The following is a 24,148-nucleotide window of genomic DNA, read 5'->3' as shown; positions in this document are numbered from 1 at the left end:
CATATCTCAGCCGACAGTCCTCCATTGCAAAAACTGGCCGAACCCAACCCTCTGCATGACACCTTGTTTATAAACTGCACATACATATTAGGCAAATTGCCTTCAGCTTCATGCTCCTTTTACTGCTTTAATGGTTTATATAAACAATTAACTGTATATAGTTGCTTATTTTGCACCAGCTGTCACTTTAAGTACCCGTTAGGTAGGCAAGAAGCTTTGCTGAGTCAAGACAGATGCAATTCCATAATCCTTTTTCAAATGCCTCTCTACCCCTCCCCCCACACGCCACAATAGGTTCAATATTGTGGATTTTATTGCTCGTTTTTTTTCTAGAAGGAGAGCCCAAAATAGCAAACTAACAACTAGCTTGCTGCCTTGTCTAAGCTCACCTGTAGCTTAGCCCTGGTAAGCAATTAATGTGTCTGATAATTTCACCCCAACAAAATGATCCTCGAGTATAGGACTCGGTGCGTTGTCTAAAAATGTCCACACCTGCCTTGGTTTGCCTTTGTCATATTGTATGTCTAAATACCCTGTGTACTTATTTATTTAAATCAATCAGCCCATTTCCCATTTTCATTTGTCTCCCATCCATCAAAATGCTTCCTGTCAGCTCCATTATTCAAAATTAATTTTGCACTCGGCAGATTATCGATTAATTTGCAGTGTGGGTGTTCGGCTATGAAACCTCCAAAGAAGGCAATGGCACTGAATTAAAATAATTAACCATGTTCACAGGTCCTCAAATTGGCCTCTCTGTTTATCTATCTAAACCTATCTATTTATTAGATAGATAGATAGATAGATAGATAGATAGATAGATAGATAGATAGACAGACAGACAGACAGACAGACAGACAGACAGACAGACAGACAGACAGACAGATAGATAGATAGATGGATAGATAGATAGATAATCTATCTATCTATCTATCTATCTATCTATCTATCTATCTCATCAATCTATAGTCATCCATCTATCCATCCATCTGTCCATCTATTTATTCATCCATCTATCCATCCATCTATATCTCAAATTGATCGAGTAGAATTAAGAAACGGTTATAAGTCAAGGACTACTTAGGATTTCCTGCTTCTTTGTCCACAAAAGGTTAGCTTGATGTTTCTTCAGCAGCTCCAGCTTAGGAAGTAACATCCTGATAGCTGAAGACCTCTTCAAAGGACTAGGGTTGGATGCCATCCTATAGCTTTGGGATTAGGATATGTGTGTGCGTAAGAGTGTGTGTGTGTGTGTGTGTGTATGTTTGTGTGTCTGTGTCTCTGTGTGTGTCTGTGTATGTGTTTGGGCAGTCTGGAGGGGGTCAGATGAATTCTCTGTGGTAGGGAAGCTCTGAAGAGATAGAAAGGGGGGCCAGAACGTGCCTCTGCTAACTGCATTCTTCCTTCAAGAGCAAAGCGCCCAGTGAATCATGTTCTAACAAAAAAAGAATCACAAACAAACATGGGAAGAAGAAAGAGAGGGGGAGAGGAAGAGAGAGTGTGGCAAGAGGACATAAAATGCAGCTCCCAAAACAATTTTGGGTGATTAATCCTTCCATGCTTCCTAGTCATCAGTTCTGAAAGTACAACCTACACTACAGAATAATAAAGACTCAAATCTACTTTTCAGCACTGCACATTTATGTGATCTTTCTCTTAGGAGTACAAATTGAATGAACACAAATATCCGATTACCTGTCCTGGTTTTCAGAACATTTTCAAGGCCATCCCTAGCCTGGTTTTTCATAACCTCCTGTACAGATGAAAACCCAGGGGACGCCATTGAACATCACATCCCAAGTCCCACCTGCCATAAATTAATTTTTGAAGGCTGCAACTCTCTGTTTCAGAAATTGATTAATACAGAAACAGCCTTTCTTCATCTGGGCGGGGAGATGTTTGAAAATACACAGACGTACGTACACACAAACATACATACATACATGCATACTGTCCCCAAATATCCTGTGATCAACAGTTATACAAAGCAGGAAAGCCTTCTAGACGTGTTCGTGTGGGGCCTCTGTAGAGTTTTGCAGGAGGAGGAGGAGGAGGAGGAGGAGGAGGAGGAGGAGGAGGAGGAGGAGGAGGAGGAGGAGGAGGAGGAGGAGGAGGAGGAGGAGATCACTCCATAAAAGGAAGGGAATGAGTGAAAGGCTTCTTCCCTTCTCTGGAAAAAAATCAGCGCCTAAGTGGACATCCCAGAATTTCTGACAGGCTGTTATTCTGAGTTCTCCCATCTCTGAAACAACATGACAAGGAACTGCAATGGTGATAATTATGGGAAATTGGAGTCAAAATAAATAGACAGATAGAATTGTATAATGAAGGACAGACACCTCAATCTTTAGTGAATGTAGAGCCAAATATCTCTGGATATTCCAGCAGATATACTTCTACCTGAATGAACTTCAGGGAATTAGCATTTTTCGATTGACTACTTTTCCATTCCGTCTGTGATATAAGGCTAGGATAGAAATAGGGATTCAGCTGTGCCATGTTTTCTGGCCACGTTTTCTAGGACAGCTGAGATTCAGCAATATCTGGGGTGCCACCCCAACATTTGGGGAGCCTGTCAGTTACATGCTGTGAACGCTATTAATGTTGGAGGTATGTTTCTGCAGTTCATCTTTTACCAGGAAAAAGAACGGTGGTGGACACAAAGAAGTAGACTTACTTTCTTGAAGCACCAAGGTGATTCAGAGTATTTTTATTTGTTATAATCGTTCCTCAACAGGAGGGGAGGAGTGGCAGAATCTGGGGGCAGAATTAAAGAGGGATGAGGAATCCCTACGTGGCTACAAGCAAACTAAGTCCAACCTCCTTTGAATTCAGTTGATCCTTATCTCACCCCCCCCCCAAGCAGGTGCTAAGCTTAGAACATTTCTTCGCGTGGGCATCAGTAGCAAAAAATCAGTTTAACTGGATCTTCCTGGGTGTACCTGATTTTTCCCCACCCAATTAGCTAACTGTTAGATGAGAAGTTTCTTGTCGGGTTTTGGAACATGTTTTAAACAGAGCAACCAAGATGACAAGGAAACTTTAAGAAGTTGAAAACTGTTGGGAGATGTTTAGCTTAGAGAAAGGACGACTCCATGGAGACTTCATAACTACTTGAAGGAGAGGAAAGCAAGAGGCTTCATTTGCAAGGAAGGCAATGTTGGTTGAAGAGCAAGAGCAAGAGGAAGGACAGGGGAACAAGAGCCTCAATGATGCTGGACCATGTTTAAATGGAAGCTGAACAGCCCTCTAAGGAAAGAGCTACAAAAGTGGACTCCAGCCCTGAGCAGGGAGCTAGACTAGATGCTCTCCAAGACCCTCCTCCCCCCCACACCCTTGCATTCTGCAATTCTATAACTCTATTAGCATACACAGCTTCCAATAGTACCTTTCCTAGCTACAATTGCAATTGTCTTTAAAACAAAACAAAACAGGGGAGCTTGGGGGTGGGTGGGGAGAGAGGTTTCTGATGCTTGCAGCTAACAGTGTTGGGTGGCAGGAGGTTCTGGCCCTTTAAATTCCACCCGTACTGCCAAGGCCCTGCCTCCCTTTCTGACACAGCACCAGCTTAGCATCTTGGAGCTGAGCAATCGTCTTCAAGCTGGCAGACGGTGAGGATGTCAAGAGGGAGGGGAAAGCCTCCAGTGCAGTTTTTTCCATCGCTCACTAGCAGGAGAGGAAGAGGAGGAGGAGGAGGAGGAAGAGGAGGAGGAGGAGGAGGAGGAGGACGGGTGTTGGGCAGCTGCGGCCGATGCAAGGCACTCAAGCAGACCTCAGGAGACCGGAGTGGCAAGAGGACCAGGGCAAAGGTGGTCAGCATCTACTGCCTTGCCTTCTAGCTGACCCTCCAAGCATCGGAATCTGGACACTGGACTTGCCTGGCTGTCACTCAAAGTCTGGGAGCTTTAAAGAAGACGTGCATTCATTCATTCTCTCTCTCTCTCTCCCCCTCTCCCTCCCTCCCTCCCTCCCTCCAGCTTTGCCCCAAGCACTTCTTCTTCTTACCATGATGCAAGCCGTGGTCTCCAAGAGCACCTATTGAGGGGTCCAGCAGAAGCGTCTCCCTCCCCAGTTTCTCCATCACTTGCTTGAACCTTCCAAGTTTGCTTCCAGTTGCTGTTGGGAGATCACGGAGCCTTGGCCTCCAACGTGTTAAGGACATGAACGGACTTTGAGATCCTCTTGCCCCAAGCTGGGAACCGTGGTCACCTGTGGACTCAAGGCCTGAGGCCGGTGAGCTGATAGGATTGCACCTTTCTGCTCTGCAGATGGCCAGGCTGTAAAGCCAGAGCTTCTGAACAGAATTGATTACTCTCTCCGGCTGGTTGCAAAAGGCAGGGTGAAATTCTTCACTTCTCCCTAACCCTCCTGAAAAGAAATCAGAAAGCAATAATTCGGATGTGTCCTCAAGAGCCAAAGGGTTAACCTGAGAAACTGTGGGTGAGGGTGGTTGTGTGTGTGTGTGTGTGGTTGGTTTTTTTTTTTTAAAAAAAATCTTCTATTTTTTTATTGGATGTATCTGATGCCTCATCACCCATGTCCACGGTTGCTTGGTCTTGGAAAATAAGAATGGGACCTGGGAATCTGGTTGGAATCCAAAGGTGCTCCCGGAAGGAAGAGCAAGAGATCCATTGAGTACGAAATGCGTTCCCAAGCAGCTGCTGTGGTTGTAAGTTGCCGCTTTTTAAAGTTGTCTTAGTGGATGAAAAGGGAGCTGATCTTTTGGACTTGAAAAAAATAAAATAAAATAAAATGGGCTATATCCACAGGACCTCTGCTAGGTCAGGGGCCCCAAAGGAGGAGAGCAGGTCTCAAAGTTTGGGTTGGGTGGTGTGTAGAAATCAGCACATTCACAGGTTGGGGCGGTTGAGTGTTGCCCATGCAGCTCAGGGTTTCCTCTTCCAGGTGGATCATCTTAGGGAGGAGGGCCTCCTCCAGAAGGGATGGCGTTTGGGAGGACTCAAAGGAGGAGAGCCCACAGGGCAGTTTCTGACTCGGGGCTGCCTTGAAACACAGAGCTGAACCCCACGGGGTGAGCAGAAGCTAATTCTTCTGGGAAGGAAGAAGAAGCAGGAGTCACCATGGGAACACCCCGTCAAGTTGAAGTTCAGTGATTTGGAAGGCTGGTGGTGTTCTACCCAAAGCCGTTTCTGGCAGTGCTAATTCCCCCCCTCTCTTCCCTTCTCTCTTTCTCTCACACTGCAGGAAATGGTGTGCAATACTCCGTGCTTCCAGCAACTCCCCAACGGCCCCTTTAAAGGCTAAACCTCCCCATGTTCCTCGTTTTTAAGGAGCTTCCTAAGATCTCAACAAGACACCTCCGAATCCTGGCCAGGCTGGAATTGCTGCATGAATCCTCTGAATTTGCCCAAGTTGTATGGATGGCAGTGGAAGCCAGCTACCCATGCAGGAGACTCTTGGGCAGCAGAGGTGGAGAAGGCCCTGAGAAAGGAATCAAGACCCAAAGTCTCCCAGGGATTCTCCCCAAGAGTAATGATGAGGAACTAGTTGGAGGTGATGCCCTCTCTGTCGGGAAGGGGAGCGTGGCATAGAGACTGGCAGGGACCACTGGCTTCTTTCTGCAGAGCAGAGCACAAATAACACACCTGAACCTATTTCTAAGCTCACGGTCTGTGGCATTCTCTCCCGAACCAGTTGGCAGACTGAGGGTGATTCCAAACCTTGGCTGCCTAGATGGGCAGATGGCCAAGTTGGAGGAGATGTATGTCTGTTGGATTCATCACCCCCTTGCTCCCATCCCATTCTCTCTGGCTTGGTTGGCCCCTTCCAGTTACCCTGGGGAGAACAAAGGATAGGAAGTGAGTGCGCTACTGGGACTTTCTGGGCAAGCGGGGAGCGTTAAGATGTGGAGATCTCCCCACCCAAGAGAGGCTCTGTGGAGGCACAATCTGGTTGGGCAACAGCAGAATGTGCAACATAACTCTGCCCCAGCTCCCCGGCACCCTGTGAAGAATGAACAACCGGGACTTGCAGGATAGGAAGCCCACTAACAACACAACAGACGGCCACAACGTTAATGAGAGGGAGCACATCCGAGGGCGCATGAAAATGGTGATTGGGCAGCTAGAAGGCATTCTGCAAGAACTCAAGGAGGTGGCGAAGGAACTTCGAGACGTAAGTGTGGTTCTTAATGCGCGTCTGAAATTGTGATGGGGGGGCGGGCGGGAAAGGACCTGGAACGAGGCTCTGATTGTGCTTTTGTCAAATGGTTGTGGGTAAAGAGGATTAGAGTGGCAGAGAAGTTGCAGGAAGTAGATTGGGCAGGAAAAAAAAGTGACCCTAGTTGTGTTGAGCTCTATCTTGCTCTTAACCCTGATTTGTCTTATTTCAGAGCTCTTGGTTGTTTGGGAGCATGTAAGAAGTTCCATGATTCAAGGGTGTGATCATTCCAAGGTGGCTGAAATGTTTTCTTGATGCACTTCTGACTTTTAGTCTCTGTTTTTCAAGTTGTGAACATGTTTCTTTGTCAAATATGAAGTTCTGGAGATCATTCCTGGGTGCATTGACCATTGTGGATACTATAAGATGGTGTAACTTAAAAATAAGACCAGAAAAAGAATACAACTGTTGGTTCAGTTGCCAATATCTTGTGAATGGATGGGGGTGAGATGATGGTCAAACATGGGCCATCAAGGTTTATGGAGTGGTACTCAGAAGTGGCCATACCTACCGTGCTTGGAATATAGTCTTTTTTGTGAAATTCTTGGTCAGAAAAGCCCTGTTTTTTTAAATCATGGCTAGAAGATGGCACCTGAAGCTTCCAAGCTGATTGGGTAGCATCACCAACTTAGCTGGATTCTAATTCTCTTGAGAGATGTTCTCTTGACTTTCCCTCTGGGATCAACGTGTCCTTTGTTCTAGATGGGATTTTTTCCACTTTAGCTTGTTTTCTGGAGATAGAAAGCGCACCTTAGCCAGGAAGAAGCAAAGCAAAGTGATCCAGTCCAAAAACTGCTAATGGGTTGATGGGCCTTGCAGATGTCCTACCAGCTCAACATCTAACTTGATCTCCATTTTGGTAGCCTCCAAACTAAAGTCCTTCCAGTTTCAAACAGCATTGTGTCTTTTGAAGAACTTGCTCGAAACAAGGGTTTGAAGTGAATTTCCTTAATTAGCACTCCAGGTCTTCCCCCCACCCCCCAAAAGCACATCTACAGCCCCAAAAGGAACAGAGGACCTTTGCTCCGGAATGGGACAACTTGCCGTAGCCAACTCGTCATGGGACAACTCACTGCAAAACAATTCAACAATTCCATTTAATTACTTAAAATACTTTAAAAAATATTATAATTTTTCTCATTCCCGTTTCATTTTGTCCCTCCTTGGGCATCCTTTCTTTAACAATTTTAGTCTACTATTTCTTTGATATTAGTGTAACTCTTGACCCACTGCGAGTTGCTTGTGGCGAGTTGTCATAAACCCCCTTTGCTCATCACTCGTTAAGTCTCAGCCAATATCTACTGGTTAAAATACACATTTTTTAAAAAAAAGTTTCCATCCTTGTCTCTCTCCCAATCACTGCAATAGGAGTTCAGCCTTCAAAGGAACTGATGGGCATATTATGGTCTGTCCTGTTGTCTTTGGGATTCTCAGTTCAGCCTCTATTCACAAAGAAACCAGCTGGGTGGAAGACAGAGACAGGGTGAGTGTGTGTGTGTGTGTGTGTGTGTGTGTGTGTGTGTGTGTGTGTGAGAGAGAGAGAGAGAGAGAGAGAGAGAGAGAGAGAGAATGTGTGTATATATGTGTGTACTTATCAGCCGGATTTCACAGTAAATTTCTATATATCTTATGGAGGAAACTGTGTTTAGGTCAGAATCCAGTAATACTTCCCTTATAGTCCAAGGATGTACAACTTTTGGAATTCCAAAAATCACTCTCTTTGAGTGGTGTCCTGGCATCGCAATCCTCAAAACAGGAGAAGCCAGGAAGGTAAACATCTAGAATGTGCTAAGGCCAACCCAACCCAACCCAACCCAACCCAAACTCATAATTGGATTGATATCAAGGATTATAATGGCTAAGGGTTAGGTTATCTTCAGCTGTGGGATTCGATTGCAAGATGACTCCGCTGACCTATGAATCAATTCTCTGTACTGAATTCAACAGAGGGCTCCTAGCAAATCACATGCTTCTAAACAAGTTTGGACATTGTTGTCCAATGGTCAAACTGAATTGAATCAAATTGGATCTGTTGTTTTTTTTTTAAAAAAAAATCCAATCCAGAATTAGAAGTAGATTGATAGGTAGCGACCTCATGTTTTCCTCTGTGCATCAAGATTTCTCCTTCTTTCACTTAAAGAATAAATAAATAAATAAATCTCAATTCGAGGTACGTTTTGGAGAGTCCCATAAATGTCATTCTTAGGGAACACATGAGTTCCTGGACCTTTTATTTATCTATGGTGTCTAGCTCTAAATAGGCATTTTCCTATTTCTTTTTTTTTTAATTTGGGACCCTCAAGTTGTAAAATATATTCCCACTTCCTTACTAAATTTCCACAGCTTCTTCTTTCCTTATTTATCAGGGGTTTTTTTAAAAAAAATCAGTACAAGTTAATATTATATTAGTTAGCACCATTAAATAGATTTCTGGCAAAAAAACCCAAAACCATAGACTTCTTGGAGTCAGATTTGATCCCTGATGACTCCAGAGACATGTTGTTTTCATAGCAGAAACCTAGCTGCTTTCTTCAGGATGACCTTTCAGCTTCTCAGCCTAGTTTTTAGGCAAAGGGATCTCCTGGAGATGTCTCGCCCAAGTACTAGCATGGTCCAACTCTTTCTGGAGGTTTTTAAGAAGAGACTGGACAGCCATTTGCCTGAAATGGTATAGGGTTTCCTGCCTGAGCAGGGGGTTGGACTAGATGACCTCCAAGGTCCCTTCCAACTTTATATTATTATTATTATTATTATTATTATTATTATTATTATTATTATTATTATTATTATTATTATTATTATTATTATTATTATTATTATTATTATTATTATTATTATTTCTCCTTGTCTCCTCCTCCTCCTCCTCCTCCTCCTCCTCCACATCCTCCTTCTGCCAAAGTCCCCCAGTGCCTGCCAACTGGAAGGGTACAAACCACTTTACAACACAGTAAAAAAAAAATCAATAGGAAATCTAACTGTTAAGTGCAACAATATTCACTCAAGGCATCATCATGATAGGAACTCCTGCAAGAAATAAAACAGAAGCAACTCAGAACTGAAAGACACACAGCTGCCTGAAATGAACTCCTTTAGTTCAGAGCTACTTAAAAGGCTTTCAGCGGTCAGGAGGCTCAGGGGTCTAAAGGGGGGGGGAAATAACAGAGGAAATTAAACCTTGACTATCTTTTCTCCGTCCAATAATACAGGCATTTAATAAAAGCTGGGATGACTTTGTGTACCCTCATGAGATCACCCTGCCTGTGAAGCAAATGAGGACATCATCATGCAAAGGACAGAGAGAACCCCACTGCGCACATGACGTGGCATGCAACCTCACATAGATTCCATAGTTCATCTCATTTGTGCATGACGCATGTGACATCACGTCTCCCTTGCCCACATGAGCATCCAGGAATGGTGCTATTTCTACCATTTCTCCTAAGAGTGACTTTTTATGGATGAGGCATTGCCCAACCCTTCCGAGGCAGAATAGCAGAGTTGGAAGGGACCTTAGAGGTCTTTTAGCCCAACCCCCTGCTCAAGCAGGAGACTCTATGCCATTTTGTCTAATCTCTTCTTAAAAGTCTCCAGTGTTGGAGTACCCACAACTTCTGGAGGCAAGTCGTTCCACTGATTGATTGTTCTCACTGTCAGGAAGTTTCTCCTTAGTTCCAGGTTGCTTCTCTCCTTGATGAGTTTCCATCCGTTGCTTCTTGTCCTGCTTTCAGGTGCTTTGGAGAATAGCTTGACTCCCTCTTCTTTGGGGCAGCCCCTGAGATATTGGAACACTGCTATTATGAGTGTGGTAATCATCTAGAGAAGTTTTTCTCAACCGTGTCAACTTGAAGATGTGTTGACTTCGATTCCGTGGCTGGCAGGAGAATTCAGGGAGCTGAAGTCCATAGATCTTCAAGTTGACAAGATTGAGAACCCTTCTCTAGATCTTAATGTTTCGATTCCAGCCTGCCAAAGGAACAGCAGCTCTGGCTTCTTCTGTTTGCTACCAAAAGTGACAAGAGGGAAGGCCTCAAGTAAAACAAGCCAAGTTTAGCTTCCCTGTGATTCAGCAATTAAAAATTTTCCGGGACTTCCTGCAGCAACAGGTTAAAAGCAGGTAGACAGAATAGATGTTTGGTTGGTTGGTTGCCTGGTTACACAGAAATCCTTTCCTTGCTGAGAATTCAAGAGTCTGAGCTCTAAGGAAACGGGCTAGTGCACGCTCAATTTGCCAGCATCTCTCTAGTCGTCTTCACAGGGTAGAAAATGTAGACTTTTTTTTGACTGTTTCCTGCTCCTCCAGAGACTCTTTAATATGCAGGGGTGCCCAACCTTGGCAACTTTAAAACTTGTGGACCACAGCTTTAAGACACAGCTCCCAGAATCCCCCAGCCAGCCATGCCCCCTGCTTTAATGCATTTTGACCCAGATGTTGAAGACCCACTCGTCACCTCTTACGACTCCTAGAATCTTCCCAGAAATACTGGCATTAGCTCTGCCTGCTTTTGGGGGGCAGCCTTCAGTGAATCTTCCAAAGGCAGTGTTGATCCTCAAGCCGGTTGAAATTAAGCTCCTCTGCCAGAAACTATGGTTAACTCAAACTTCGGTATGCTGGAGACAACCCACCCAGCAGTGTGGGTCATGAAACTGGCTTGCTTCTTCACAATTTGAGCTTCTGATCTCTAGGTCGTTGGTTTTTTTTGGGGGGGGTGTGCTTGCAAGGTCAGGGGGAAAGAGACAATCTGACGGCTGACCCACTGTGGCTGGTCATGACTGCCAAGTGTAGCTGATGCTCGCCAAAAGTCTCAGAGGTGAAAACTACGGCTTGTTCTGTGATCCCTTTGCTGATTATGTGCATGTTGATGAAAAGATGGCAAGCAGGGGAGTTAGGCTGGTGGCTTCAACTGTGCAGATGGAGCTCAGTCCTTTTTTACTTGCAAGGATCATGCAATTGCAGCCAACATCTGGATATTTATGTCTCCCTCTGCAGATTCTCCTTATCACACGCCTTGGCTGCTCTCCTTCCTCCACCTGCCGTACATTGAAAGATATTTAAAAATCACTTTTTCAAACCCCTTTAAGAATAATGAAAGAAAGCAGCCGAATCCCCACGGCATCAGGCTGCTCCTCTTCCAGACATTGCCCTTAAATCCACAAATTGTTCACTGAAGGCAGAGTTGTGCAAGCGGCAGGTTGTAAACCTCCCCTCTGGCAAGGATTTAGAGTTCCAGGTGCCTTCTCTTAAAACTGCTGCTAAATTTGAGCAGCTCAGTGATGTACTGCTGAATTCATATCTCCCTTGAAGTCGTTCTCTCCCTCAGCTTTTGTTCAGCTTTTGGGGCCCAGCTGAGATCAATGGCTGATTTTTATTTTATTTTTTGATCTGAGCTCTTTTGTTCGGTCTCCTAAAGAAGTGCTACCACCACAGTCTCTCCTTCCTGATACTCGCTTGCCCTTGGTTTTCTTCCCCTCCCTTGTCCTGCAACAGAGTCGGAAGGGACCTTGGAGGTCTAGTTCTCCTCCATCCTGCTTACTGCTTCACCAACCTCCTTCTCTTTCCTTAGGTCATCTTGAAGGCCATTTACAGTCTGTCAACCACTCCAAAATTTGGTGGCCGAATGGTCCTCTTTGGGAGGTGTGGTTGGGGATTGTTGGGAGATCTTGCTGAAGATTAAACGTGGGCTTGAATGTGGTGTGCCTTCCAAAGCTATTCTCCATTCATTTCCACCTTGAACATTTCCCAAATGTAGACCTTAAATATCTCTCTCTCTCTCTCTCTCTCTCTCTCTCTCTCTCTCTCTCTCTCTCTCTCTCTCTCTCGCTCTCTCTCTATCTCTATCTATCTATCTATCTATCTATCTATCTATCTATCTATCTATTATCTATCTTTCTATCTTTCTATCTTTCTATCTATCTATCTATCTATCTATCTATCTATCTATTATCTATCTATCTATCTATCTATCTATCTCTATATCTATATCTATCTATCTATCTCTATCTATCTATCTATCTATCTATCTATCTATCTATCTATCTATCTCTATCTATCTATCTATCTCTATCTATCTATCTATCTATCTATCTATCTATCTATCTATCTATCTATCTATATCTATCTATCTATCTATCTATCTATCTATCTATCTCTATCTATCTATCTCTATCTATCTATCTATCTATCTATCTATCTATCTATCTATCTATCTATCTATCTATCTATCTATCTATCATCTAAAGGCTGAAAAAAATATCTCTGTATCACCCAACAGGCTTCCGTGACTCTCCATAAGGCGTGGAAACAAGCTGCAATATTTATTCCCAGCAATGTTTTTTGGGGTCCCTTATGCCTGCAAGGATGAACCCCTGCTCATAAATTACCTCCCAGTGTTGCTGACAGCCTGTTCGCTGGCCCTCAAGTGTAAATGCAAACTTGGAAGGGAGCTTGCTGCTCACCTAGAGCAAGGGGCAAACTTGCTATCCATTAACAGAGCCATGAATCTTGGCTGCCTTGAAAAGCACGTGATCCACAGCTGTTCTGGTGGAAGTCCAGAATGAGGTGGGCAAGTCAATTCTCCAAGGTTACAGGTGATAACGCCAATGTTCCTCCACTTACCGGTCATCCTGAGCAGTAATAACAGGATTGCCACACCCTGGTCACCTCTGAAGAAATTGAGGAACCCATAGCAGGTGTTACCTGTCCCGGTTTAAAAGAGGTGTGCCGCTCCCGTGAGTCAGGACTAGTTTATGATGGTTCTCCTGTGGGTGAGCCAGAAAACTCACTGAAGCTAGTCCCTAAAGTGCTTTTTCCTAGACACAGCTGGACTTTCTGCTTTCCCTTCAGGAGATTTCGTTTCTCATCCAAGAAGCTTCTTCAGTTCTGACTGAATGGTGGGGAACGGAAGGATTTCTATTCTTGGCAGACTCCTGGTCATTAGCACTCCCTCTGAGAATTGTTGAGGCCACTTGGAGGTTCACACGGGCCCTCAGAGTCACCTGGATAGTGCAAATGGGTGTGGGACTGATGAAAGCACTATGTTGTAAACAGGAGAGAGGTAGTGTCATATCCCTCCTACCTACCCACCCCCAGTCAAGGAGAGAAGCAACCTAGAACTAAGGAGAAATTTCCTGACAGTGAGGACAATTCATCAGTGGAACAACCTGCCTCCAGAAGCGGTGAATGCTCCAACACTGGAAGTTTTTAAGAAGAGACTGGACCGCCATTTGTCTGAAATGGTATAGGGTTTCCTGCCTGGGCAGGGGGTTGGACTAGAAGACCTCCAAGGTCCCTTCCAACTCTCTTATTCTGTTGAAAGAAGGCTAAACAAAAGGCTGCTTCTTGAAAAAGCACCTTTGGGACAACCTGGATGACTGAGCATCTCCGGAGTCATCTCCCAAACTAGGTTTTTCTTTTCAGGTGCTGTAGCTGCTTTTTCCAAGTCCTCTGAGCCGCTGGGCTTCTGGCCCTCTAAGGGGAGGGCTAACTGGTTGGCTTTGCAGCTGCCTCTCGACACCCCAGAGGAAATGAACAGGTGTGAAACTGGAAAGCTTTTGTTAAGTTTCCTCCTTCCCTTCAGCAATAGACCAGTGCTGTGGAAAGCATCTGTCCGCTGGGTTGTTGTTGTTGTTTTTTTCCTGTTGGCTTTGTTAACATTCCTCTTATTTATTTATTTTTTACGGTGTGAAAGGAAGGGGGATTATTGCTGCTGCAGAACCTGCATCAGTTTGAGGCAGCAATTTTCTCTCCTTGTTGTCAGCACCTCACAGCGACAGAAGCGAAGACCGCCACCCATGGCCTTCAGGCTGAAGGCTTGGAGAGGCATTGGGGGAAACAACGGCAGTATCAGAAAAGAAATGGTGTCTCCGGATTCAGATGCAATTATTTTTAAAGTCAGATCCGGCGTGTAGCAGAGGGGTTCTCCTCCTATCCTGGATTCAGGAGGATGGGGGGAAACTTTGTCAGTCCTACCAAGTATTTTTTCCCCTTTTTTTCAATGTTGTCACCAATAGTTAAGGACCCATTTCATGGATGCCTCTCTTTCAGGCCAGGTGTTCCATCTCACTTCCTTGGTTCATCACCCACTTTCCTTTTCTCTGTAATTTTTTTTATTGAAAAGTTTTTCAATACATTTTATCTTTAACAAAACAACCCCTGTAATTTCATCATGAACCGTATCTTTTTCTTCCTATTGCAATCGCTTAGGCTCTCAGGGACTTGAGATTCCTTCTCCAGAAGTCTGACATAGGAAGCACGTATCTTAGTCTTCCTAAGGGGAACTTTGTAGCCATTGAGCCGTGGTGGCGCAGTGGCTAGAATGTAGTACTGCAGGCTAACTCTGCTGACTGCCTGGAGTTCGATCCTGATCAGCTCAAGGTTGACTCAGCCTTCCATCCTTCTGAGGTCGGTCAAACAAGGACCCGGATTGTTGGGGGCAACAGGCTGACTCTGTAAACCGCTTAGAGAGGGTTGTAAAGCATTGTGCAGTGGTATATAAGTCTAAGGGCTATTGCTATTGTTATTGCTCTATCTATCTATCTATCTATCTATCTATCTATCTATCTATCTATCTATCTATCTATCTATTTATCTGGTGGCACAGTGGTTAGAATGTAACATTGCCCACTGCCAGCAGTTCGATCCTCTACTGGCTCAAGGTTGACTCAGCCTTCCATCTTTCCAAGGTCGATCAAACGGGAACCTGGACTGTTGGAGAGCAGGATACTGACCCTGTAAACCACTTAGAGAGGGCTATAAAGCACTGTGAAGCAGTATATAAGTCTAATTGATATTGCTATTTGTTGTACTTTAAAGAGCAACCTTTGACAAAGTTAATTTTTTGACTACCTTCCAATATCCGTTTAAGGCCTTCAGAAATTATGGGTCTCTTCTTTGAATCTCTTAACTAAGGCTTCCCCCCGCCTCCCTAATTCATATACATTTTGTATTTCCAAGATGTGTTCCTGGTAGTGACTCTTTAGTCATAGATTAGTCTTGGAGTTCTGACTTAGTAAATTGTGTGTATGTGTGTGTGTGTGTGTGTGTGTGTGTGTGTTATTCTGGCACACTATTTGTACTATTGTGATGGAAATGTGCATTTTCTAATGAGCTCATTCATTCTAGTCTCCCAGGAGAAGGGAAATAGAAATGAATTCTGTAGATTGATAGTCTAGTTTTGGCCCACAGGACTTTCCCTCCCCCAAAGCGATACCAAAAAAAAAAATCAATCAGGTATCTGCTTTGTCTTAGCAGCCTGGTTCTCTTTGGAACATAGAACACAGAATAACAGAGTTGGAAGGAACCTTGGAGGTCATCTAGTCCAACCCCCTGCCCAAGCAGGAGAGTCTGTGCCATTTCAAACAAACGGCTGTCCAGTCTCTTCTCGATATTTGGGGCAACTGCTCTCAGTATCAGCCAGCTTGACCACTGATGAAGGATTGGAGAGCTGATCATATCTGGAGAGCTTCAGGTTGCCATCATCCTGGTGTATACCTTTAACAGGATTTATTGTGTTACTTGAAATCAATAGAAGACCAGAAGTAACCCGGCAGCACCTTTTTCAGACCAACACATTTTATGAAAAAGCCAAAATATTAGATTTGTTAGTCTGAAAAAAGCTCTTTTACAAAATCTGGGTTGGGATGGCTAACCGCTTGGTCACCTTCAACTGTTGGACCAAGATACCAATCTATGGAAGTCAAAAACCATGGACCTTTACTTGGAACTCAGAATAATAGAATTGGAAGGGACCTTGGAGGGCATATAGTCCAACCCACTGCTCAAGCAGGAAATCCCATACCACTTCAGACAGTTGCCCAATCTCTTCTTGAAAACCTCCAGTTTTGGAGCATTCACATCTTCTGGAGGCAAGTTGCCCACTGGTGAATTGTTCTCACTGTCAGGAAATTTCTTCCCTAGCTCTAGGTGGCTTCTCTCCTTGATTAGTTTCCATCCATCACTTCCTATCCTGCCTTCAGGTGCTTTGGAGAAGAGGCTGACCCAGTCTTCTTTGGAGGGAGCACTGTAGCATCCCCTCTGCTTTCCATCCCTAGACCGGCCTTTCCTGCATTACAAATCGCTTCTGTCTGCAATCTAATCTCTTATCCCTTGTTCTCCTTCAATTCCCCTCCAGCACAGGGTCACTTTGAAGGCTGACATTCAGCTTCAGAATGGAAAGCTCATTAATATTAATCTTGTGTCCCTCTGGTGATTAATTTATCCTCTTGGCCACCAGGATCCATTCCTTGCCACCGTTGCCCTTGCCTGTTTTCTCTCTCTCTCTCTCTCTCTCTCCCCATCAATTTCTATTTTAGAAAACCTCTGTACTTATTAGGATAGAGCTTTGTCTCCATTGCTTAATAACTCCTATCACATCCTCATCACTTCTGGCAGTGGAGATCAAAGCCAGCAGAACAGCACAGCTGGAGATGAAATATTGACCCAGAGGCACACCTAGGTAAAGGTAAAGGTTCCCCCACACGGGCGTGCTAGTCATTTCCGACTCTAGGGGCCGGTGCTCATCTCCGTTTCAAAGCCGAAGAGCCGGCGCTTGTCCGAGGACGTCTCCATGGTCATGTGGCCGGCATGACTAGACGCCAAAGGCGCACGGAACGCTGTTACCTTCCCACCGTAACGGTCCCTATTTTTCTACTTGCATTTTTTACATGCTTTCGAACTGCTAGGTTGGCAGAAGCTGGGACGAGTAACAGGCGCTCACTCTGTTATGCGGCACTCAGGATTTGACCCACCAAACTGCCGACCATCAGATCGACAAGCTCAGCATCCTAACCCACTGAGCCACTGCGTCCCTAACCAGGATATCATTATTTTCCTAAATACTTGTTATGAGAGCAAAACACTGGGCTTCCACCAAAAACCTCTCCCCCATTGAAGTCATTTTCCCAGCCCGTAACATGATTAATAAACATCCAGTCCACACTATTCAAAGATGGTCTAATCCAGCAGGTTCTTAATAATGAATGATTAATGAATGATTGTCCCAGGATAATATTGCAGGATCCAATCTGGGCCAGTCACTTGGCCACAGGTTTATTTTTCTGAGCTTCCGGACTCATGCTGGAGCTCATCCTCAGGGAATTTCTGTTTAGCAGAATGTGTGCTTTAGACTATTCTGTGTGTGGTATTTATGTGGTGCCTGGTTGCATTGCAGTGTTGATGGCTGGCTATTAAGTTGTTGGCTGTGTTTCCTTGTGCTGCTCAACCCTCACTTCCTAAGTACTAGATAAGCTGGTGGTAAATCAGCACTCCTGTTGACTGACAAGGGGTCTATTTCCCAGGCTTCAATCATTTCCCTGGCTGTTTTTGATCCTGCTTGTCTGACAATCTTAGTAGTTGCAAAATTGAATCTATGTTCATTGAAATCTGAGGCTACCAATGGGTTCGGGTTTCTAATAACTTCTTTGTTAACACATTACCATTAACTGGCTGTAAGTTGAGGGCCAGTATCTGATTTTTTAAAAAATAATATAAATGATGCTGCACTTCAGTGGTTAAATGGTCTAGACATCGGCGTTTGAATTTAGATCTTTTTAACATTTATATTTTATTGTGTTTTACTAATCTAGGTGAAACATTAATATATATATTGCTAGTCCATGTGTGATATGCCCTACGCTAAGTAAATAAGTGATAAATTCATTAACACATGGTTGCCATCTGAGGCAAAAATTGTTATTGTACAGACCATGATGGAAGGATAATGAAATAACCACCGTAGAAGATTGGATTATAAAATTGATGGAGCTCGCAGAAATGGCGGAGTTTGTTGACCAGTTTGGTCAGACGAAAAACGATAAAACTTTTTTTTAAAAAAAAAGAAGACTGGAAACGTGGATTATTCGTTGAAAGCAGGAAAGTTGGAATTGATTTGGGGGTTAAAAAGGGTGAAAGAAAAAGGGGAAAGAATAAGATGGCAATTAGGGAATAGAATTGAGGAGTAGAAGTCATGATTCTATGTTTTCTTTCTTGCTTTTTTCATTTTCTTTTCTTAATCTTTCATAATTTTGTTGTATTGAGCAATTCTAGCAAAACATATCTGTTTCCATCCATGTGTGTCTAAACAGATCATAGGGCTTAAACCTGGAGCATCATTTAGGAGATTCTTCCGCATCCTTTGTTTTTCCTATTTGTTGTGTTTGAGGAAGAGTTCCAGAAAATGCATCCTGTTGTGCTCTTTTCGTGGCCACCATTGCCCCGTCAACAGATTCACAGTGGACACCGCCCAATTTATGACAGCCCAAGTCACCCTTTTCCTGTGCGATGGTATATTTTTCTTTGATACAATGAAGGGAACATCCCTCTGTTTTGACAAATGTTTTCCTCTAGGAGACCAAAGTACTCCTGGAAGAAATTGTGACAAGCTGATCACAGCAGACATATCTGAAAGGAAAAAAAAATAGAGTCACAATTTATGTCCCACATTTCAAAAAAAAAAAATATTGTCAGCTCTTTAGCCTGACAATTCTCCGGCAGCCAACCTGTCAAAGATGTGGGTCATTAAGTGAAGACAAAAGAAGAACGCCGTTCTTCCCTTGGTCTATCTGGGGTGGCCGGAGAGCACATGCAAGCATTTCTTGCATTATTGGTGTGTGTGTGTGTGTGGGAAATGGATGAGAAGGTAGTGAAAGCAGAGGAGGGATGGAAGGAGAACCAAAATGGAGCAAAGGCAAGATTTACGTCAAAGAGGGGGAAAGGTCAAGCGTGGAAATGGGCAGAAAGAGCAGTCCTTCTTCTTTGGCTCTCTTGTTTCCTAAAACCGGTGTTGGGCCGCTTGGCAAAAGAGTTGAAGAGACAGCAAGGTTATTGGGAAATCAAAAGGTAAGTGCTTAGCGTTTTCCCCCCGATTTGAGGCCTACAGACAGAAATCCTGAGCGGGATAGTCCTCCCTCCGTTACACCCTAACCCTCTCTTCCTTCAGAAGCTGTGGGTGCTCCATCACTGGAGGCTTTTAAAAAGAGGCTGGACAGCCATTTGTTTGAAATGGGGTCTCCTGCTTGAGCAGAGGGCTGGACTAGATGACCTCCAGGACCCCCTCCAACTCTGTTATTCTATTATTCCCTCCCTCCCTCCCTCCCTCCCTTCCTTCTAGTTATTCCTTCCCTCTCTCTCCCTTCCTTCCTCCTTTCCTCAGTCCCTCCCTTCCTCTCTTTATCCCTTCCTCCCTTCTTCACTCCTCCTGTTATTCCCTCCCTCCCTCTCTCTCTTCCTTCCTTGTTCCCTCCCTCCCTCTCTCCCTTCCTCCCTCCCTTCCTTCCTTCTTCACTCCTTCTGTTATTTCCTCCCTCCCTCTCTCCCTTCCTCCCTCCCTTCCTTCCTTCTTCACTCCTTCTGTTATTTCCTCCCTCCCTCTCTCCCTTCCTTGTTCCCTTTCCTTCCTTCCTCCCTCCCTCCCTCCCTCCCTCCCTCCCTCCCTCCCTCCCTCCCAGTAGGTTGATCAAGAATCCCAATAGGAACATAACCAGGCTATATCTGATTTCAATGCCCATCTGTTTCAAAGCATTTCACGGAACACAGGCAAATTTCAGGAAGAGAGGTGGTTCCTCCCCCCCTCCCCGAATGGAAGAGAGTTGCCCCCCATTTTTCTTCCTCCTCTCTGGCTTGGAAGAAGCCCGGAGACCCCCCCACCCCCCAAAGCCTCTCTTCCCACTTTCCCCTGGCCAGTGGTGGGGTTCAGCCGGTTCTCACCCCTTCGGCAGAGCCGGTAGCTAATTTTTTGTTGCCCAGGCCCGGAATGGACTTCCGGAAGTGGCATCCACACAGAGAACCGGTTGTTCACCTGTTTGAATCCCACCCCTGCCCCTGGCCCTGGAGCCTTGGCCTTCTCGATGAAAGCAGCCTTGCTTGACTTTGCTCAAGGGGAAAACAGCGCTTCGGGCGCCCGGATTGACCGAGCAAGCTTAGCATCCCTCCGCCAGGCTGCCTGCAGTCTCCCGGGGGGGCTTCTTCAGGCTGGAGTTTTCCCAGCAAAAGGCAGCGACTTTAAAGCAACCACTACGGAGGAGAGGAGGGACGAGGTAAACCAAGGAAAGACACAGCAAGCTGTTTTTTTGGGGTGGGTGGGTGGGTGGGTGGGTTGAACCGTCCCCTCCAGCAATTTTCCCTTTGATCTTCTTGAGAACCAGCCTCTGGCATCACGCCCTCTGCTGGAGGTGGCGGGAACTGTTCCAGTTCTGCCCCCCCCAGTTTCCTCCCCCCCCTCCGCTTTCCCACTGCCGACATTGATTCAGTTTCTCCTTTTGCTTCAGTGACAGGCCTCTCTCCCAGCTGTTGCCATAGCGATTGCAGTGACCATGGCACGGAGCCTAAAGCAAACATCAGTTCTTTCGAGCCATATGATTTATATTCCCGGTCTTTCTCAGACGTGTTAAATACAGGATCTTAATTGACTCTTTCCTCTGAAGTCAGATTAATTAAAAAAAAAGACATCAAGCTTCCAATTTGGCAAAGGTTTTTGGATTTCAGTTCTGGTATGCTCCTTCTTCCCTGCCTCCCTTCCTTTCCACCCCCTATTTCTCCTTCCTTCCTTTCTTCTTTCCTTCCTTCTTTTTTCCTTCCATCCTTATTTCCTTCTGTTGAGAGAAAAAAATCTTCATCAGGGTCCGGTCCAAGCTGGGAACAAACAAAATGGAGACTGTTTAGAAAGAAGTTTGCAGTTTACTGAAGAGCAGAGCCAGACAGCAATGTGGCTCTGGGGAAACTGACCACATGTAGCAGGGGGTGGTGGGTTTTTATCCCTTCTTGGGTTTTTGTTTGGAGTTGTTCCTGTGCCATGAACTTTGACCTGAGTCTGTGTGTGCCTGATGGTGGTGGGTTAATCGTATTATGTCCCAAAGGTCATATCCTGCTTCCCTGGGGCTGGGGCTGACGGCTATGTCCTAGGTTGGATTTTCTTGGTGTGAGGGATTGTTGATATAGGGTTTCCTGCCTGAGCAGGGGGATGGACTAGAAAACCTCCAAGGTCCCTTCCAACTCTGGTATTCTATTCTATTCTATTCTATTCTATTCTATTCTATTCTATTCTATTCTATTCTATTCTATTCTATTCTATTCTATTCTATTCTATTCTACAATCTGTCTATTCTATTCTATTCTATTCTATTCTATTCTATTCTATTCTATTCTATTCTATTCTATTCTATTCTATTCTATTCTATTCTATTCTATTCTACAATCTGTCTATTCTATTCTATTCTATTCTATTCTATTCTATTCTATTCTATTCTATTCTATTCTACTCTACTCTACTCTATTCTATTATTCTGTTTCATAATTTGTTATCTATTCTATTCTATTATAATATTTCATAATTTGTTGTTTTATTCTATTCTATTCTATTCTATTCTATTCTATTCTATTCTATTCTATTCTATTCTGTTCTGTTCTGTTCTCTCTGCTCTGCTCTGCTCTACTGTACTCTATACTCTACTCTACTCTATTCTATTCTACAATGTCTATTCTATTCTGTTCTACAATCTGTCTATTCTATTCTATTCTATTCTATTCTATTCTATTCTATTCTATTCTATTACAAAATTTCATAATTTGTTATTCTATTCTATTCTATTCTATCCTATTCTATTCTATTCTATTCTATTCTATTCTATTCTATTCTATTCTATTCTATTCTATTCTATTCTATTCTATTCTATTCTATTCTATTCTATTCTATTCTATTCTATTCTATTGTCTACAAATGAGATCCTTTAGATGGTTGGTTATCCTGTTTCTCTGGGACTTTTTCTTCTTCTCATTTTACTTGAAGGACAGGGCCACCTCTTCGATCCCAACCAGCCAAGGTCAATGGGGTTCCTCTTTTCAACCCAGCTCTTCTGTCACCTCCTCTTCTATTCTTGGGAGATTCCCCCCTCTTTTCTTTTTTCCCCCCTGATTTGCCTGCAGCCGTCTCTTCACCTCTGCTGCGTGTGCTTCTGTGTATATAATTAGGTTGGAGAGAACTTGCCGTACTGTAGCGTTGTGGGTAGAGTAGCCTACTGATCTCCGAGAATGAAGGCCCAGCATTGGCTCCCAACTCCAAAACCCCGAGTTTGTGTGGGAGAAGAAGGTGGAAAATTAACCCAGTTCCTCACCTGTTTAAAATGTACAGAATAAATGTCTCCTGGTCTTTACACACACAGCTGTCTATTTTTGCCTGCTGTAGGCTAGCAAAAGTGATGCCAGTCTACCAAAAAAGAAAAAAGAGAAAAGAAAAGATAGGGGAATTCCATGGTCTCTACTGACCAAGAATAATCCCAGTTTTCATTTAAAGCATGGCTCCTTTTGCGGGACATGCAACTCCAAACAAGGGAAGTGTTGTTTGACCTGTCTCTAATTTTCATTACTCGTGAAGGGCTGCGAAGCTGTGTTATGCTTCTCTTGTAGCTAGCTGAGGTCTTACAGAAGACCAGGTGACGATGCGCTTCCTTCCAGATCCCCAGTAGATAAACAAAATCAGAGTATCTTTGTTGATCATAAGGTGAGGGGGTGAACCTAATCCCCAAAGCCCCTGAAGGCAGGACAAGAAGCAACAGATGGAAACTAATCAAGGAGAGAAGCAACCTGGAACTAAGGAGAAACTTCCTGACAGTCAGAACAATTAACCAGTGGTACGACTTGCCTCCAGAAGTTGTGGTTGCTCCAACACTGGAGGTTTTTTTTAGAAGAACAATCATTGGTCTGAAATGGTATAGGGTCCCCTGCTTGAGCAGGGGGCTGGACTAGAAGACCTCCAAGGTCCCTTCCAGCTCTGTTATTCTGACCATCTTAAAATGAGCCTAAGAATGTATCAAGAGTTCTTGGAATTATGGCTCTTTTTTTTCTGCCTCTCTCCCATGGTTCCAGATAAATTCGGACTCAGTGAAATGAAGGTGCCGTATCACCTTTAGGTATGAAGATGTTCGTTACTAGGAAATGCTAGTCACATGTCATGTTAAAATACTTCAGAATCCATTGTGTTCGTAGATGCTTTTTTGACTGCTGCAGCCTAATGTTATGTTGATGTTCTATTTTGATGATAGCCTTTCCCCCCCCCTCCAAATTTAGACAGTTGACTTTTAGCACAACTGAAAGATTGCTTGTCCCACTGAGGTATAGAATGGAGGTCTACACTAGGATGGATTAGAGCATGAAGTACAGTAACATGTGGGTATCTTCAAGCCAATCCAAAAAAGACTGTCTCAGTATTGCAAAAATTGTAGGTGTACCTATGGAAACTCTCAGTCGTCCAGGTCATAGTTATCCCAAAGATGCTTTTACACAAGGCAACTGGTCTTTCTTGTTTTCCTTTGAAGACATTTGGCTTCTCATCCAAGAAGCTTCTTCAGCTGAGTTGGATGAGCAGCGAAACGTCTTCAAAGGAAAACAAGGCCTCGTGAAAAGGCATCTTTGGATAAAATTGTAGGTGTTTCTTTTTAATGCATCGAGTAGACTTGGCACCCCGTGATAAGGAGGGATAGCCTGTCGCATGTTCTTAGAACATAAAACTAGGAGTATGAAACCATTTCTCGTTTATTATTTAGGGAATAATGGAAAGGATCTTGTCTTGGCACTCTGTTCCTTTAAGTAAACCATTTTTTCTCCCAAAGCAAGCTTTATGAGAAGGTGCGGGGGGGGGGGGGGGATGAAGACACTGTAGTTGTAGGAGCAGAGATGAGAAAAGCAACCCCCGTTTCACCTGGTAGGAGGAGAGGAAAATTAAGAATCCCTCCGTGACCTTGCCTGCACTCCCATTTTGCTCAATGAAGTCTAATCTATTCTGAACAGAATTTCCCACGCAGCCCGGACGGTGTTTTATTGAAGGGCAGATGGTGACTTAAGGACATTGTGATGTAGACTTGGAGTTAGCAAGGAAGCCACCCGGTTGAGGCAATCAGTTTGCCAGCTGCCACGTCGGATGCAGTTTATGGGAGGGAAACACAACCCAGGGACCACTAAGCTGCAAGCCATATCCCACCACTA

The 24,148-nt window shown here is 44.2% G+C and overlaps 1 protein-coding gene across 1 annotated transcript in view; it reads left to right on the top strand.

Annotated features, from left to right (window-relative positions):
• Positions 1-5,973: 5,973 nt before the first annotated feature.
• INSYN1 (inhibitory synaptic factor 1) overlaps positions 5,974-24,148 on the top strand; it is a gene marked incomplete at both ends in the record, with an annotated part of 46,938 nt that continues 28,763 nt past the window's right edge. Inside the window, one exon of the mRNA XM_083371691.1 lies at positions 5,974-6,135. Within this exon, the coding sequence (XP_083227817.1) occupies positions 5,974-6,135 (162 nt within the window). The remainder of the gene's footprint in view (positions 6,136-24,148) is intronic.

The sequence above is a fragment of the Vipera ursinii genome, assembly GCF_947247035.1.
Source record: "Vipera ursinii genome assembly, chromosome: 11".
In the NCBI taxonomy this organism is placed as follows: Eukaryota; Metazoa; Chordata; class Lepidosauria; order Squamata; family Viperidae; genus Vipera; species Vipera ursinii.
Note: the sequence above shows the minus strand (reverse complement) of the source record. Positions and strands in the feature narration are given on the sequence as shown.